At 37.5% G+C, this 18,051-nt stretch overlaps 1 protein-coding gene across 1 annotated transcript in view; it reads right to left on the bottom strand.

Moving 5' to 3' along the window:
• Positions 1-16,069, bottom strand: part of LOC149264368 (mediator of RNA polymerase II transcription subunit 33A-like) — a 62,082-nt gene extending 46,013 nt beyond the window's left edge. The window contains exons 1-2 of the mRNA XM_089428020.1: positions 15,516-16,069; positions 1,092-1,202 (exon numbers count right to left, since the gene is read on the bottom strand). Of these exons, the coding sequence (XP_089284146.1) occupies positions 1,092-1,202; positions 15,516-15,790 (386 nt within the window). The 5' untranslated portion in view covers positions 15,791-16,069. The remainder of the gene's footprint in view (positions 1-1,091; positions 1,203-15,515) is intronic.
• Positions 16,070-18,051: the final 1,982 nt, after the last annotated feature.

Below are 18,051 nucleotides of genomic sequence, written 5' to 3'. Positions count from 1 at the left end.
ACAGGGATTAAATTCGGGAAACCTCAAGGAAATGAGGTGAAATTTCAGAATTTCATTAATTGCCTGATTCTCAAAATTTCTACAACACAAAGGTCGCAATCATGGAAGAGCAGACCATGTAATATAGACCTGTTGATAGAACTTGAATTGTCTAAAACAAAGACCATTTATTGCAACAAGAACAAAGTGGCAAATGGGAAAGCTAAAGCAGCCTTGTGAATGACATTTTCGAGGTTTATTAGATTAAGATAGTTTCAAATTGGATAATTTGTCAAAAACTTGTAGTTCCGATTTTGTCATTCAAAGAATGAAAGGGCAATCACAAAGCTTATTATACCTATAAAATACGATCATGTGTCATGCCATTAACATGTAAACAATGGTCCTATGTTTGGTCCTTACAGATTTATGTTTGGTCCTTAGAGATCTAACTAGGTTTCCTTCTTTAAAGTCAAATTTTGATCTATAGGAGTGCTACGTTTTGAAATAGGAACCATTTAATTTTCCCTTTTCAAATTTGAAAAAGCAAAAATTAAAAATTAAATTCTGGTATTAGTTTATAGTCATAATAATAGTTATGGTGTCTCAAGATGGTGATAACTAATACCTTTTCTTAGATAATTGGGATGGAAAATAAAGATAAGCGCAATCTGCTATCATACAATGGGATGCAAAGGCAAGAAACAAATAAGAAGTGAGGCACACATGAATGATGGAATTAATACTCAAAAGTACACTGTTATGGAACTTGTCTCTTTTACCATTTCCACACAAAATACAAATGCAAAGGCAAGAAACAAAGATTATAAGAAGTGAGGCACACAAGAATTATGGGATTAATACTAAAAAGTACACTCTTATGGAGCTTGTCTCCTTTACCATTTCCATACAATATACAAATAATTTGAAGTTTGCTGAGGACATGAGATTAAAGATTTCAGTTTCTATTAAGGATGATGATGTCAAATATAGCCTATGTTGTTCTTTGTCTTATCTATAAAACAGATTAATAAGATTGCCAAAAACTATGCATTGCATGGTGCAACTATTCTATTTGCCGAAGTTTGTTCAATTTGGAAAAAAATACTCACTTTTCACTCTCTGACGCCATATTTGTTGAAGCTGATGAAAAGGCATATCTACTGAGGAGTTCCATATAAAGTCTATAAGCCTCTGGCTGAGATTGGCGATGAGGTATTACCCTACAGTTCAATCATTTCAAAATGATTGATGAATAAAGCCTGTCTATAAGTAATTTGTATCCAGTGCAACACATTAGGTAGTAACATTTGCAATTACAAAATAGTTAACATTTACATGCAAACCAAAAGGAAAGATACGATGAATACTAACACCATTCAATTTGCCATATACATTCCATCTTTTGTTTAAACTATGAGTCTGCGCAAACTAATAAAAACAATACAGCAAAGTAGTACTGAAATAAAAAATCTAAGGCAGCATACATTCAATACCACATGTTGATAACACTCCCATAGTGTTGAGCATAAAAATAAAAAACAGAATCCATGCCTTTCCAATCAAATATCCTAAAGGATGTTTGTCTAAAAGATCTCACCGATATTCATTCTACTACTACCAGTGAAAATTGCATTCAATAAGCAACCCTATAAAAAGACTAATTTGAACGTTGACCAAAAAATATTGATCCAGAAAAACAAAACCAATGTTAAGCCAAAGTAAGAGTCTAATTTAACAAAAAGTTAGTGCGTTTTATTTGAGAACTTCGAAGTCATCGATGCACTGCAGCTCTTCATGTGAGCCCATTCTCTGTGTGGAAATTAATCCATGGGGAACAGATTGGGGAGCTTCCTCCTCTCCTACCCATGGTGGCTAGGGTATCCTTCTCTCCTCCATTGCCCTCACTGACCCCTGCATCCATGCACAGGAAGACATCTACATCTAGGGTTATATCAATCATTGTTGGACCTCTGCAAACACACTCAAAAAGCGGCCTCAAAAGTGCATTTATTCCCTCTAGTAGGGTTTCAAAACCTGCACCAGGCAAGCAAAGGAATACTTCTACTTTATTCAAAGAATCAATCCTTAAATCTGAATCTGCTGCTAGTGTTGGACCATCGACCCCATCTTTCCCTCTTCTGCAACCCTCTACATGGTGTTACAACAAAATCTAGCACCCCCAAAGTATAAATTTCCAAGTATAAGGTGTTAGCCTTGTGTAATTTGGGAAGGCTACCCACTGTCACCTCAGTAGCCTTTCCTATGTTACAGAAAGCTAACACCTTATCCTTAAGACTTTACACTTTGGAAGTGCCAGACTTCTTTGTAACATGCTGGCACCATGGACAAGGATAAAGTCCATTTCACAGAAGTTTGTAGATTGGCTACAATTTGATGAGAGTGTTTATTTGAAGATCATATTCTCATCTTGGCAACTCCATGAAGGAACAAAACCCTTGTTCCTTACGAATTCCACAGAATTGTTGTTTGTAGGGATGAAACATCTGGCATTTGAAGGTTCTCCTTGGGGACTACAAATCATTGTGTAAGGTATAAAGATCATGTATTTTTAGATTTTATTCAGATTTGATGATTTTGAAGTGAACAGTCATGGCATTAGCTCCATGGTTGGATATGTTCTATGCTCAATTTGATTTGTTGGACATACTAGGTTGCATAATAGATCAACTATCTTAAGGCCCATGGCTCGGGGTCGAGTTTGGGTTCAACAATGATTAGGTTCAGTTCAAATTAGAATTTTTTATGAGTTTAGGATGAGGTTCACCAATAGGTTCGTCTATATATATAAAATTAAAATGAAATATAATATAAAATAGTAAGAAATCAACATCAATAAACATAAAAAAATGCTATCATGAACATGGAAACTGCAAAGATAGATTAAAAGCTTGAGTTTTGATTTATGGACTTGGTCATCTCTGGCTATGAGATTCAATCAGGTTTGCTGAACCTCAAAAGGAAAATTAGGTTCACCAAAATTTGAACCTCAAGGTTGATTTTTGGCGAACCTTGTGACATAGCCATGGGGTGACCTGCAAGATTAACGCCTTTTGGCCCTCATTGAAGGAGTTGTAGTCCTAGATCAAATCATCATGGGGCCCCTTTCTCGCGAAACCTGTGATTTCTCATCCTACTATAAAAGGTTTTTTCATCCTCAACTTTAACTCCTATTAGGACTAGCTGGAGATAGTTACACGTCACCCATGGTTTATGGGAAGTGCACGCCTCCTCATGATGCTATGCAGTCCCTACTTCAAACACCAAAGCCTTGGTTTTGGTTCCACGTTGGATTTGGTTGTCAAATCTACAGCTAGAATTCTAGAACCCCAAGTCCCTTAAAGCCATTGATGATGTGTTGAGGGCCTATGTTTGTATTAGCAATGCCACCAAGGCTAAATCTTCTACTACCTTTTCTCATGTGCATCTATGCAGATCTAGGCAAGGAACTGCAAGATCATATAGTTTAGATATGGTGAACACAACTGAACCCAAGTTGTGGATTACATTGCATTCCAGCATAGGCTCTACTTTGAGCGTGGCACTAAGAGGCTTCCTGCTCAAAAGATAAGGGTACCAAGCAACCCAATATAAGTCATCAAACTCCATCTTGGTGGAAGAACTCTAAGAACAGTCCCAAAAGCTGAAGCCTTCCAAGCCTTTTGCCGAGACTGTTAGTGGTGCTCCTCCTTTTACTAATAGTCTCTAGTGGTTGTTTCTTCCAACATTACAAATTCCCCCATTTCCCATTTTAAGGAATAGGTCAATTTTTTCACTATTGACAACATGTATCATTAGTATTAACAGTGACAACCAATTAATTAGGTTACCATTCTAGAGAACAAAAGAACACTACCCTTAATTACCCAAGTGCTCCAGTGGATGTTGGTAGACCCATATATGGCCTTCAACAATTTTTATATTCATCTTGCAAATTTTGAGGTTTTGTACCAAGCGTCGGGGTAGGTACTTGATAAATATTATTTCCATTTCAAAAGAGAGTGTTGGAGTATTAACACTCCAATAATATCAAGAATCAATGTTTTGTAAAGTAACATCAACGTATGATAAAGGTCACGTAAGTGTTATAACTAGCCCGTGATGTCAAAAAAACATACATTATAATAAATTAATAATCATAGGAAGGTATGGGAATTCAATAGGCCAACTGATAAATTAGCATAACACTCAATAGTATATCGTAAGAGTCACAGCTCCTAATATATATTTTTAAGTGATATTTATTCTAGTCCGGCAATTGGCTCTAGTCCTATGAGTTCACCGTTATGCTTACCATCCTGATGTTGGGTGACGGGTCCCTCCCCGTAGATGATTGGGCTCATATAATGGCTTTTCTAGCTTTGTGGACAGGGAATTTCCTGGTTCCCATGTTGTTTGTAGATGTGACTATCTTGAATTAAGTAGTAATTACGTTGGTAGACATATTTACTTTGGAATAGGGCTTCCACAATTTTTATTTAATTATCAATGATTATTAGGTGGATGGTAAGTTATTAACTTCCATGGAATATTCTAAAATATTCTTAGTAGTAGTCACTAATCAAAGCTTGAGATTTATCTCAAAATTAGTTATGCCCTTTTTACTCTTTTAATTAAATTGATTAATTAAAAAAATGTCATATGAACAAGTATGATATGAAATGAGTTATGGATTTTTGGGCATGTGGTATTGATAAGCCATAGTGTTGGCCTAAGGTATTCTAACAAAGCCTGTTTATTGGTTAAAAACCTACATGGTAAAGTGGGGGAGGATCTCCATGATTAAGAATCTTGTTACATGTTTTTTAAATGTATATATATTTAACTCATATATTAATTCTTTTTATAATTATTAATAATAATAATTTGATATAAAGTTATAATTTGGTTAATATTTATGAGTTTTCTAAATCTTGGCAATGTGAGTATCATGAAATAAGGGTTCTGATTATCATAGATTGATGCCTATCCACGTTTACCAGCCATTTAATTTATATAGTTACGCTAGTATGTAATGTCTCTGTCCCCATAGGAAGCTTATGACGGAGTCCACTAGCCTAAAGTGGTTCCCGTAGGCTTAAGCAGTGAAATAATTAATAAGGGGACTTAAATTGGCCTAAGGAGACTTTATTAAAGAAGGAGAAAGGATGATATTTCCTAGGCAAGTTGGATGTCACTTTAACTTTATAAAGTGGAGTATCATAAAATGACTTTATAAAAGTAAATTTAATAAAAAGAAGAAAAAAAATAATAAAGAGAGAAAAAGGAAGGTGAAGATGAAAAGACAATCCTAAACTCATTAAAGAAGGGTATTGAGGAGACTCTAATTCATTCGTGTATTGTGTGAGTTTGAAGAAAGAGCTCTTGGAGAGAGTTGGAAGAGGAAGTTGAGGGCTTTGGAGCCCTAGCTGCCATAGCAGACTTCAGTGTTGCAATGAGTCCCCTAGTTTGGACATAAGAGTGAAATCACTCAGATTTCACCATTGAGCTTCAATGGAGAACGAATTTTCTGAAAAATATTGAGGTACTCAAGCTTATCAATTGTTTTATATCCTTATACTGCATTTTCCTATTTCCTATGACAGGCTGAAGGCTTCATGGAGAATGAAGTGTCAAAGACAAATTAATATCAGTAAATAATGCAGTTTCATGGGACCCACAAATTATTGTGAGGACTGCAGACTATTATGAGTAGGGACCACAATTTATCAGCTGCTGAATTATTAATTGAGTAGAGGGCCCATGCTACCCATCTTTCACTGTTAAACGTACATGAACAGATTTTCATATATCACGTGGGTGTCTGCATCCCTTGCTGGAAGACATGTGAGCTGCTGATGTAATTTCTCACTGGAACCCCATTCAAACTGCTATAGGAAACTAGGAGGGGTCTCTGCATGTTGGGCTACATCCTCACGAAATTTCCTGAGCTGGTGCACATGTTTCTGGGTTCATACCAAGGCTGGAACTGCGATGTAAATACCATCTTACAGTGAAGATAAATGTCTGGCCTACACTGCTGAAGCAATATTTTGATTTAGTTATTGTGTTGGAGGGACCTATTGACAACTCAACACACCAGGTTCATTTATTCTATTGCATTACTGTTGTTTCACTTCCCTAAACTGTGTGGTTATCTGTTATCATATGCTGCTCACTTAAAATAAATGCAAGCGTATTTCTGGCTTATACTCTGCTATGAATTGTGACAATGCTGCCTACATTTCTGGATGTATTCCCAATGCATTTTAATGTGTTAAACTGCCTGTATGTTGAAAGAAAATCACTGTTTGTGTGAAACGTCAATTAAATAAACAGCTAATTACCTACAGCAGTATACATGTCAAGTCTGGGTTGAACAGTGAGGAAGGAACCCTTTGGAAATTTATTAGAAACATTGGATTCATCTCTGTACTGGAATCTTACAGTGGTATCAGAGCCTTAATCTTGGCTCAGCCTGTGGGTTTGGCTTGAAAACAGGTGGCTGGAAATTCATGACAGAGGAATATCCATACAATTACACATGGATAACATATAGGAGGAAGCATACTTATACAGAACCAACTCCCCTTTCAGAGGAAGATATCCCTGATACAGAGAGTGAAGAGACGCCAGAAGGGGGCAAGGGGTTAGAGAAGACACCTGAAAGACCAGATATGGGGGATAAGGAGGAACAAGCTTTTAATAGCTTACTCAAGGCCATAAATGACTTGGCCAAGGGCCAAAAAGAGATGGTGGAGGTGATGAAGGGCATGACACACATAAGGGCTTCCACTGGAAAAGAGCCATTGAATGGAGAAGGGTCCAACAGTGCTGAAAGTAGTCATGCCCAGACTTATGTGCAGAACCCATCCCGCACTGATAGCAAAATGGCCAGACCCAATATGCCTCAGTTTGTGCAATAGGCTGCAGAAGACTTAACAGAGCAGGCTGATTTTGGAATCCCTTATGCAGATTACATGGAACAATATCAATCTCTAGGACAGGATTTTCGCGTTGCTATGAGCTTCACTGATTTCTGCCACCTTCAGCTGAAGAGCAGGCCCAAACCATCTCAGAGGTTTCCAAGGCAGAATCATGAGCTGCAGAAAACACTGGGGAAGGTGACCATCCCCTGTTTTGATGGGTCATCCAAATGCTCAGCTAGATCATGGGTGCAAAAATTGGACACTTATTTTCAGCTGCATCATATGATAGAGGAGGAGGCTATCAAATTGGCCACCCTACACTTGGATGGTGAGGCCCATGAGTGGTGGTACCATGGGTTGGTGACGTTGGGACATAACAACATCATCTCATACACAGAGTTCACTCAGAGGCTTATTGAGCGCTTTGACAGGAAGGATCCGGAGATACATTTTAGAGAGCTGGCACAACTCAAGCAGACGGGTAGTCCGGAGGCTTATATTGCAGAGTTTCAGAGACTGGTGGTCATGGTCACAGATATTTCAGAGCCCAGATTGGTGATGCTATTTATAGAGGGGTTGGAAAAACCTCTATGTGGATGGGTCAAGAGTTTTGAACCCACCACACTTCATGCAGCAATCAATAAAACCAGGGACTTACAAGATGCAGCTTCCAAAAATAAATTCACTCCCAAGGGTAATGAGGTCAAGCCCTTTCAAAAGGAGTGGACCGAGAAACCAAAGTTGGATGAGGAGACCCGAAAAGAGTTGAGGAAGAAGAAACTTTGTTTCAGCTGTCAAGAACCTTGGGCACCGGGGCACAAGTGTGCGGGCAAAGACAAAGCGGGCAAGGCCCACTACATTGAGGTGTGCTCAGAGAGTGACAATGATGAGGAGCAGGCACACGGACCGGTACAAGGACCAACACAAGGACAAATACAGGGGCAGATGCACCAAACCATTGGAGGTGAGTCCTCGCATGCAGAGGGCCAAGCTCCTATTCTTGCCTCTATGTCAGGATTCCCTAGATACCATACCTTCAGAGTTAGAGGAGTTATAGTCGGGCACAAGGTGACAATACTGGTTGATGGTGGGGCTTCTCACAACTTCATAGATGCAGAGCTGGTGGAACGAAGGGCAATTCCTACAGCAGAATTCGATGGTTTTACAGTCATCATACCCGGGAAACATCAGATGGACTGCAACAGGTACATCCCCAAGCTACAACTCACCATGGGAAACTATACAGTGACAGATGACTTCTTTGTAGTGGATGTGTCAGACGCTAATGTGGTGTTGGGGTGTCAGTGGCTTTATTACATAGGAAAGTACACCATAGATCAGCGGAACATGGAAATGGAGTTCAATGATCCAGTAGATGGCAGGAGGGTAGTCTTGAGAGCCATGCATAAATACCCGCCGAAGCTCATGTCATCCAACCACATGGAGGCTGTATTGAAACGCGGTGATATCGAGTGGGCAGTAGAGTGCCTTATTACAAATAACAGACAGTCAAAGCAGCCACGACCACACTCAGATGACATACAAGTATTACTTCGTAAACATCATAAAGTTTTTGCTGATATTCCTCCAGGTAGACCACCAGATAGAGGCTTTGAGCATGTTATAGAACTCGAGGAGGGTGTGCAGACAGTAATAACCACTCCTTATCAACATCCCAAATTGAAATTGCTTGAGGGCAAGCAATCTTAAATTAGCCTAAGGAGACTTCATTAATAAGGGGACTTAAATTAGCCTAAGGAGACTTCATTAATGAAGGAGAAAGGATGATATTTCCTAGGCAAGTTGGATGTCACTTTAACTTTATAAAGAGGAGTCTCACAAAATGACTTTATAAAAGTGAATTTAATAAAAAGAAAAAAAATAAAGAGAGAAAAAGGAAGGTGAAGATGAAAAGACAAAAGGGAAGGCGAAGATGAAAAGACAATCCTAAACTCATTAAAGAAGGGAATTGAGGAGACTCTAATTCATTCGTATATTGTGTGAGTTTGAAGAGAGAGCTCTTGGAGAGAGTTGGAAGAGGAAGCTGAGGGCTTTGGAGCCTTAGCTGCCATAGCAGACTTCGGTGTTGCAACGAGTCCCCTAGTCTGGACATGAGAGTGAAATCACTCAGATTTCACCGTTGAGCTTCAATGGAGAACGAATTTTCTGAAAAATATTGAGGTACTCAAGCTTATCAATTGTTTTATATCCTTATACTGTCTTTTCCTATTTCCTATGAGAGGCTGAAGGCTTCACAGAGAATGAAGTGTCAAAGACAAATTAATATCAGTAAATAATGCAGTTTCATGGAACCCACAAATTATTGTGAGGACTGCAGACTTTTATGAGTAGGGACCACGAACCATCAGCTGCTGAATTATTAATTGAGTAGAGGGCCCATGCTACCCATCTTTCACTGTTAAATGTACATGAACAGATTTTCATATATCACGTGGGTGTCTGCATCCCTTGCTGGAAGACGTGTGAGCTGCTGATGTAATTTCTCAGTGGAACCCCATTTGAACTGCTACAGGAAACCAGGAGGGGTCTCCGCATGTTGGACTACATCCTCACGAAATTTCCTGAGCTGGTGCAAATGTTTCTGGGTTCATACCAAGGCTGGAACAGCGATGTAAATACCATCTTAGAGTGAAGATAAATGCCTGGTGTACACTGCTGAAGCAATTTTTTGATTTAGTTATTGTATTGGAGGGACCTATTGACAACTCAACACAGCAGATTCATTTATTCTATTGCATTACTGTTGTTTCACTTCCCTAAACTGTGTGGTTATCTGTCATCATATGATGATCACTTGAAATAAATGCAAGCGTATTTCTGGCTTATACTCTGCTATGAATTGTGACAATGCTGCCTACATTTCTGGATGTATTATCAATGCATTTTAATATGCGTTGAACTGCCTGTATGTTGAAAGAAAATCACTGTTTGTGTGAAACGTCAATTAAATAAACAGCTAATTACCTACAGCAGTATACATGTCAAGTCTGGGTTGAACAGTGAGGAAGGAACCCTTTGGAAAATTTATTAGAAACATTGGAGTCACCTCTGTACTGGAATCTTACATAGTATAACAAATTGATAAGCGATAAGTAATAAAGGCCATGTTTGTTCACTGATTGGTCGTAAAGCAAGTGACTGGAAAAATACCCACTACTTTGACATAGAAAAATACAGTGTTGAAAATATCGGTATCAGCAAAATATCGGCGACGGTCCAGGGAACATCTTATCGGCAATATCGGAGAAAATATCGGCAAATATCGGCAAGCATAAAAAATAATTTTTTCAAATTTTTAAACATAGCCGATATTTTCAAAATATCGCGATATTTTGCTGATATTTGCCGATATTTTGAAATATCGCGATATTTTCAAAACAGAAAATATCGTGATATTTTCTCGGCGATATATCATTTTGCCGAAAATATCGCGATATTTTCAAATATCGTCGATATATCGCCGATATTATCAACAGTGGAAAAATACATTGTGTAAAAATTGCAGAAGAACACCAAGACGACTCTTCTACAGAGAACTTTTGGCGTAAAATATTAACAAATACCAAGACGACTCTTCGACAGAGAAATTTTGGCGTAAAATATTAACAGTGACCTTTTTGTTGAAGAACAAGAATTCTTAGAGAAAAGTCCATCAAAAGTCGTCATAGAGAGCGTTTACATAAATAACACAATGAAAACACAATGATAGAATAACCTCAAACCACCTAGAGAACCACGTTAGATACGCAACATCAAATCCGCTTCTAAGACCAACGCATGCAGAGAAATATTCGCTACCACATTGGTTTGAAGAAAGCATCTTAGCAGAGACGGTTTGCAGAAAACTTTTTCTGAATAAAGACGACATCCCATGATAGTGGTGTGCGCATTAGGGCACCAATTCGTGTTGTGGAACTATAGGGAAAATGCCCATAACCTAGGGCACAAAATTGTGATTCATGTAATTCATGTAACATAAGTGTGGTGCAATACAACAAAGCCTATCAAAACAAAAGTGTGTGCTAGTAGAGCATAAGTTAAAATTGCAATGATATTTTTTCCCATCTTTGAAAATTCTTAAAGTTCGGTGAAAAATTGAATTTGGAGAAGTTGTACATATATTTTTGAGATGAAATGAACAATTTGTCCAGTGTTTGTTCAGCTTTATTCCAAGATGAGAATCGTAATATGGCCAGGGATTCAAGCGGTAAAGACTCAAATAATGAAGAGGATGATAATGAACTCCAATACTTCTTGTTTTAATTCAAGGATTCGCAACTCAGCCTCTGGATTAAAAGTTGTTATAAATTTTGTACCAAAAGGATAAATTAATAATGATAATAATATAATAATAATTTTTAAAAAAATCATGTTAAAATGGGATGTTGGAATAAATTACACAATAATAACATATATTAGGAATCCAAATGTAATAAAAGGTCACATGAGTTAAGTGATCAATTAGGTTAAGATAAGTGGTGGTAGTGGTAGTTAAGGGTGACTACGGAGATCAACTACCTAATTTTCAAGTAAAAAGGATCTAATCTTATTGTATCAATATACGGATAAAGGTGTATTTACTGCATTGGATCAATGACTCCAAAGATTAGATTCCACATCTCTTGTGAATATGTGTACTTTGAATTTCTACAGACTCGAAGGATTAGCATCTATTGTTGGACTAAAATACTCTTTATAAAATAATGCACAAGATCATTCTCCTACCTTCAGCAACAAGCAATTGGTTGTAACCTGAGAAACAATTGAATAGAGAATGCATGGCAGACACAGTAACTTGATGTAACAACTTATCCATGTGAGGAACTGCACCATTGTCTTTCAATGAGGCACTACTCGAATTCCTGAAACCTACACATCATCAAACCTCACCATTCTTCTAACATGGACAAGATTTGCACATCCATGAAAAATATCTGATAACATGTTATTGCAGCATTCAGCAACTTTTGCAGCTCAGCCCTAATGAGTGGCTCTAACTTTGGCTTCAAACTCCATTGGTCCTTGTCTCTGTCTAAACAGTTGCAGATCAGGCTTTTGATGGATTATATGTTGGAAGATGATATTCACATCATATGTTTTCAAATCATTATATATTTAGGCAAACATACCCTCATTTTCTTTGAACAGATTAATGAATTGTTGTTTTTCTTCCTCTGTATAGAAAATACCTAAATTCAACAATCAAGCTTCTTTGGGGTCCCTATATTTATTACCAGCATTTCTTGTACCTTTCTCAACAATTTCTCCTCCAAGGATGATCCTTTATTCAATTTATTACCCCTACTAAAAATTGACTCAAGAGAGACTAGCGTCCCCTCCCTCTACTATGCAGATTACCACTGCTATCATGTCCTTTTCTATCGTGAGGCTGATGAACAAAATATTGGCTACCTTGATGCAAATCCTCCACTATTTCATACTCTTCAGTAGTTTGCAAAAGCTTTAAAACTTGTTCACAACAGTGAGCATGAGAATTATCAAGGACGGATGATCTGTAAACAACATCCAGTTGGAATGTATGACCAGGAGTAACTACAAACTGGGTGTGGGTAAGAGAGAAACAACAGACACCAGGGAATCTGCCAACTGATTTTGCTCTCTAGAGACATTATTAATTGAAAGATTGAAAACCCTAAATGAGATCCCACACCTTATTATTGTATGCTCTCAATTCATCTTTCCTAACTGAATATGTCCTCCTTACATAATTAACCACCAATTCACAATTTCCCATGACAATCAGGTCTTGTATCTTCATTTCTTGTGTTTGTTGCAGACCAAGCAGTAAGGCTTCATACATTGGGACATTATCGGTGCATTCGAATTGCAATATGACAGAGAAAGGTTACAATTCTCCATTACTGATTTCAAAAAACAACACCAGCTCCAGCCATGTTAGTGCACAGGCCTGTTTCAAAAGTAACACCAGATCCAGCCCCAGTTTGGGCACAAGCCCCATCAAAATGCATCTTCTGCATACCCTAGAAGAATTACCTTCCTGGATCACTCCCTAGCCATGAATCCATAATGGAAATAAAATCCATTTGTTGCATTGGATCTCTAGCTTGAACACGAAGATGATGTTTACTGACTGAAAATTCTTATCACCAATCAAGTTCCTCGAAGCTGTGAACCTCCACTGATGCAGCAATTTGGAATTACAGAATTTTCCAAAAGAACTACTGGTCCAATAGGTGCCTCTTCACTTGATTGGGCTCTTTAAAAAAATAAGGTCTAGGGAAGAAATGTTGAACAAGATTCAGGGCACTCCACTACCTGTTTTTGATGATAAGGTGCTAACCTTACATCACTTCAAACATGTTAAGAGTAAACCTTGGTGATGAGCTCTGCTGAGTCAAGAGCTAGGGGAAAAATAAAATGGACTTGCCATCAATTCATTTAGATGTTTCACATATAGCAGCTTCTGATGTTGCCACACTGAATGATGCTACTAAACAGGTCATAACAGCTAAGGTTGAGAAACATATAGCCTTAGTGGAAATACTGAAAGGGTGGGTTGCAACCTAGATGGCTGAGATTTAAGAATATCAAAATGATTTGTGCTTTGAACCACTATATGTTGTCCCTGAAGCACCCAAGCCATCTGTGGAATCTGAAATTGCTTCTTCAACATTACCCGCTGAGAAAAATAACAGTAATAAGGCTGTGTTAACCAAGTCTGTACTGGGATGTATGAAAAAGGTTATTGTTGATAACTTAAATAATCAAGAAAAGTTAATTGAAAGCACCTGGGAAATATCTGATAGAGGCCGAATATTAGGCAGAATTATAACAGTAATTAAACGGCAACAGCAAGAACTCATGTATGACAGTTATTTTGAAGCTAATTATATCATACCATATCTGAACAAAATGACAGTAACTGAAACAACAGCCAGACAATCCCAGCAAATGCAAAAGATGTACAATTGATTGATTTTAGGAGAAGTTGGGAATACAGACAAAAAAAAAGAGTTTTGTAACCCTGCATAACCCCATTAACCCTAAAGGAACTATGCCAAGGCATATTAAGCTGAAAGATAAAATAATAGAAAAAATACATTTCATTGGAAGTGGAGGGCAAACTAGCAGCGAAAGAAGTAAGAGTTTCTCACATCAAGGGGAGCAGTTTTCCACAGAAAGTTTCATCTGAATTCCTCAGTCGGAGTCTTCCCTAAGTTTCTTACCCTTACTAGAGCATGGTTGTTCACATTTCCAAAACCCCATTTGCAATCATTTCTGTTTCCCATTTTTGACACTGGAGAAGTCATTGGTTATTAGTAAAAATCCAGGAGGAGAAATAAATCTTAAAGAGGAGCCAAAAGAAGTGGAAAGATTTAAAAGGACTAGGAAGCAACTAAATCAGAGAGGCAATAACAACAATGCCTACGAAGAATGGTTTTATATTGGCGAAGGTGATGAAAGAAAGTCCATAAATAGGATATCAACAAAGATACATTAGATGTATGAGGCTGTCGTTGACATCTACAGGCACTCAGTTATAAACACATCAAAAATAAGAGAACCGATCAAGTCAAAAAGCTCAAGTAGATTTAATTGGGAAATTGCAGGAGGATAGCGAAAAATAGTGGGGGCTGATAGAGAAGTTGAAGTCTAAAATTGATGGCATAGAGGTGCACCGTCAGTACCGTGCAGGCTGCAAAAGTGTTGACAGAAGAACAAAGAGACATAATGAGAAACTTCATCCTCCTGGTAGAAAGGATCTCAGATCCACAAGATGCGGCTCCGAGTCAGAAAGAGAAATTATATAGATGTCCACATATTATCAAATTAGATCCATGAGACACAAAAATACATCAAGCAGGGATAGCAAATGCAAGAATGCGTAAGGCATCCCCTGCCAAAGAAAAAGGAAAAACAAAGAATCTGGACTAGTAAAATCCATAAATAACAAAATAGGAAGACATAGGCGTAAACCCGAATCTGAATCGAAGGCAGGTTTTCGACGCCATTTTTATCTTCAAAGTCCTTATATGTCTCGGGTTATTTTTGTTTTATTGCACCCTCTATGGCTCTGACCTGAAAGTCTCGTTTCTGTAATTTTATTTTCTGTCAGAGTAAAAGTCTGTGGATGGGGGGAGGGAAGAGATTTTCTGTTGAAGGCTGCTAAATTGACCCACCCACTTGATGGTGGACTTCATAGGACTTCATTTAACGCCCTTCTGTCCAGCCTCTAATTTCTTGTCATTAACCTCCTTCGCAATGGCATAGGATACAGGTTGGCATGTATATTGTGGGGCATTTCTGCACTATCTATATAAGCAGCTGGTCTTCCAGCAGTTAGACAACGGAGTTGGCAGCCTGTAGTTTTCTATCACATTTTTATTTGAAAAGAGAGTCGCATACAAAAAGACAAAAATATCAAACAAAGGCCATGTTGAGGCCAATTAACAAATGGGTTCTGTCTACCGATTAAAATCCTATAAATTCAATTCAGCTGCAAACACAACGTCTTTGACATGCTGGGTAGCTGGATCCCACACTGTTACTATTAAGTCCTGAATTCACCGCTGAAATTGAGAAGAAGAAAAAACAAGATAATACCTGGAAGTAAGCAAGGCAAGAATAAGAACATGGGGCACAAGTCGGGACCCCATAGCCTGCTCGATGTACTTCCATAACATGGGTTCGTTGTTCCTCCAACATAGAAGGGATATCAGCAATTGGGCCAAATCCAAACAAGGCATCATAACACCTGCTCCCTGCAGGCACTTGTTCACTTCCACTGCCCACAGGAGAGGAGGGACCCTCTGTTCCTGGGACAGCAATGTCAGCTCCATCACCTGTTGCTGCCATGGCTGTTCCTCGTCCCCCATCATTATAAGAAAATTAACCAAAACAGAAATTACCACGGATACTCACTCCTTCACATTTGTGATCTAAATCGTGAGTGCCCACATGTTCTTCAGGCCATCTGTGAATACGAATAACGCCTGATATGTTATAATGGGTGAAATTATTGGGAGCACATCCTGAGCATAATAGAGCGATAAGAATGTTTCTCGAGCCCAGAGTGGAAGAAGAAATTTATAAAATAACAGATGGGGCACAGCCCAATTCGTTGACCAATGGTCTTGTGCCTCTATCTTACTCTCAGTCTTGATGGAAACCTGCGATGGGAAATTTGTTTATAATCAGTAAATTGCTTGTCCTTGTTCGGTGGGGGCCCAAGAAATCCGGGGCCACACGAAATATCGATTTACAGTACAGATACGCTTTAACACTGTGGATGAGCCTGCTCCACATAAACCAAGTCAAGTCAATTCTACTAGCTAAAAAAGTTTCCAATCATGTAGCCAGATGGTTGGTCAAGGGGACTTGCATTTCCCACTATGTTGACAGATGTTGATTAAGGGGGGCTTGCAATTATGAGTATAGATTGACGTTTCGTTTGTTGGTATCTTATAAAATTTGGAGCTTACCATGACAGGATACATACATATATCAAGGGATCATCCAAGCCAATTATGTTTGCTGAAAATAATTTCAATATTTCAATATGAAGACATATGGTTGGTTGAAGGCACTGACATTTATGAGAATAGATTAGGGGATCAACCAACTCAATTCTATTTACAGCCAATTATGTTTGCTGAAAATAATTTCAATATTTCTATGGTTGGCTGAAGGGACTGACATTTATGAGAATAGATTATGGGATCAACCAACTCAATTCTATTTACTAAAGTTATTTTGAATATGGAGACATATGGTTAGTTTCAAGGGACTTGCATTTATGAGAATGGACTAATGTACCATACTAAATTTGGTTGTCACTATGAAAAGTTATAGGTATTCTATATTGGCGATCCATCCAAGTCAATACTATTTAGTAAAAGTACTTCTGAGCATGAATTGAGGTTTGGGAAATTGTTATCACATTAAATTTGGAGCTTTTTAAGAAATTATTATCATATTAAATTTGGTGCTTATTATGAGAAATTAAAACTACTTTATAGTAGGTCAATTTATATCGGAGAAACCGAGAGATACTTTGAGAAAGGTTTATCTTTAGATTTAAATAACTAATATTTTAATGGATAAGTTTGAAAGAAATTGTATAATATTGTGTTTCAAAGGAATAAAACGGAAAAAAACGTCATTTGCACTTTATTGTAAGTTTTATGATCACTTTATTGTAAGTTTATGATGTTTATTAAGTAAATTATGTAAATTATTGATGTATTATTTATTATTATAAATTATGAAAGAGTATTTTTAATTATAAATTTATTTTAATGTGAAAGTTACAATTATATTTATAAAGATTATATTAAATGATTTTGTGACTTATTTAAATATAACACTTTTTTAAAATTTATTAATTTTGAGGATTATTTTAAGTAATTGAATTATTTGTTTAATGTATTGTTAAAAAAAAGGGTTTTTCAAGTTTTTCTAAAAAAAGATTTTTCAAGATTTTTTTAGAAAGAAGTATGCATTGTATATACAAGAAAAATGAACTTAGGTGTAATATGAAATTTTTAAGCAAAATGTTAAATTATTAAAGCATATTCTACACTATGTCTTTTTTCTTTTTTCTTTTTGTAATTATAAAGATAAATTATATTCATGAAAATATGCTCTATATCACTTTTCTCCCACATCCACCTAAGTAACCATGTCACTGGGATAAACATGAGACGAAAGGCTACTATGATCATATTTGACCTCCTAGGTAACCTTAAGGAAGTGGAATTGATGGAACATCACACACATCCATCGAACATCATCAACAGAACCCTCAAGAGACAAGTCAGCCACTCAAACAGCTTGTCTCTGGGTCTCACTGTTGTTCAAGACAATTTAAGGCTCAGTCGCTCATGCTATGGGAAAGGGAGTGACCAGAGACCTAAAGTCACTCTCATAGGCCTGCATGCCAGCGAATTTGGATGAAACTTACCAGTATTGTGACAGCGACTACGGGATTTGGGCCACTTTTTCAGGCCACTGCCCAGTTTGGAATGAAAGATCAAAATTAAGTAAAATATAGAGAAACAATGATGCAAAAGTAGATAGTTGATCAAGGCCGTAACCAGACCCCTACTAACCATGACAGGCATTTCATCAAACATATCAT

Source organism: Pinus tabuliformis, chromosome 6, assembly GCF_031772625.1.
Source record: "Pinus tabuliformis cultivar Carrire ecotype Pingquan chromosome 6, CPIR1, whole genome shotgun sequence".
Lineage (NCBI taxonomy): Eukaryota > Viridiplantae > Streptophyta > Pinopsida > Pinales > Pinaceae > Pinus > Pinus tabuliformis.
The sequence above is the reverse complement of the archived record's forward strand: the minus strand, read 5'-3'. Positions and strand labels throughout refer to the sequence as shown.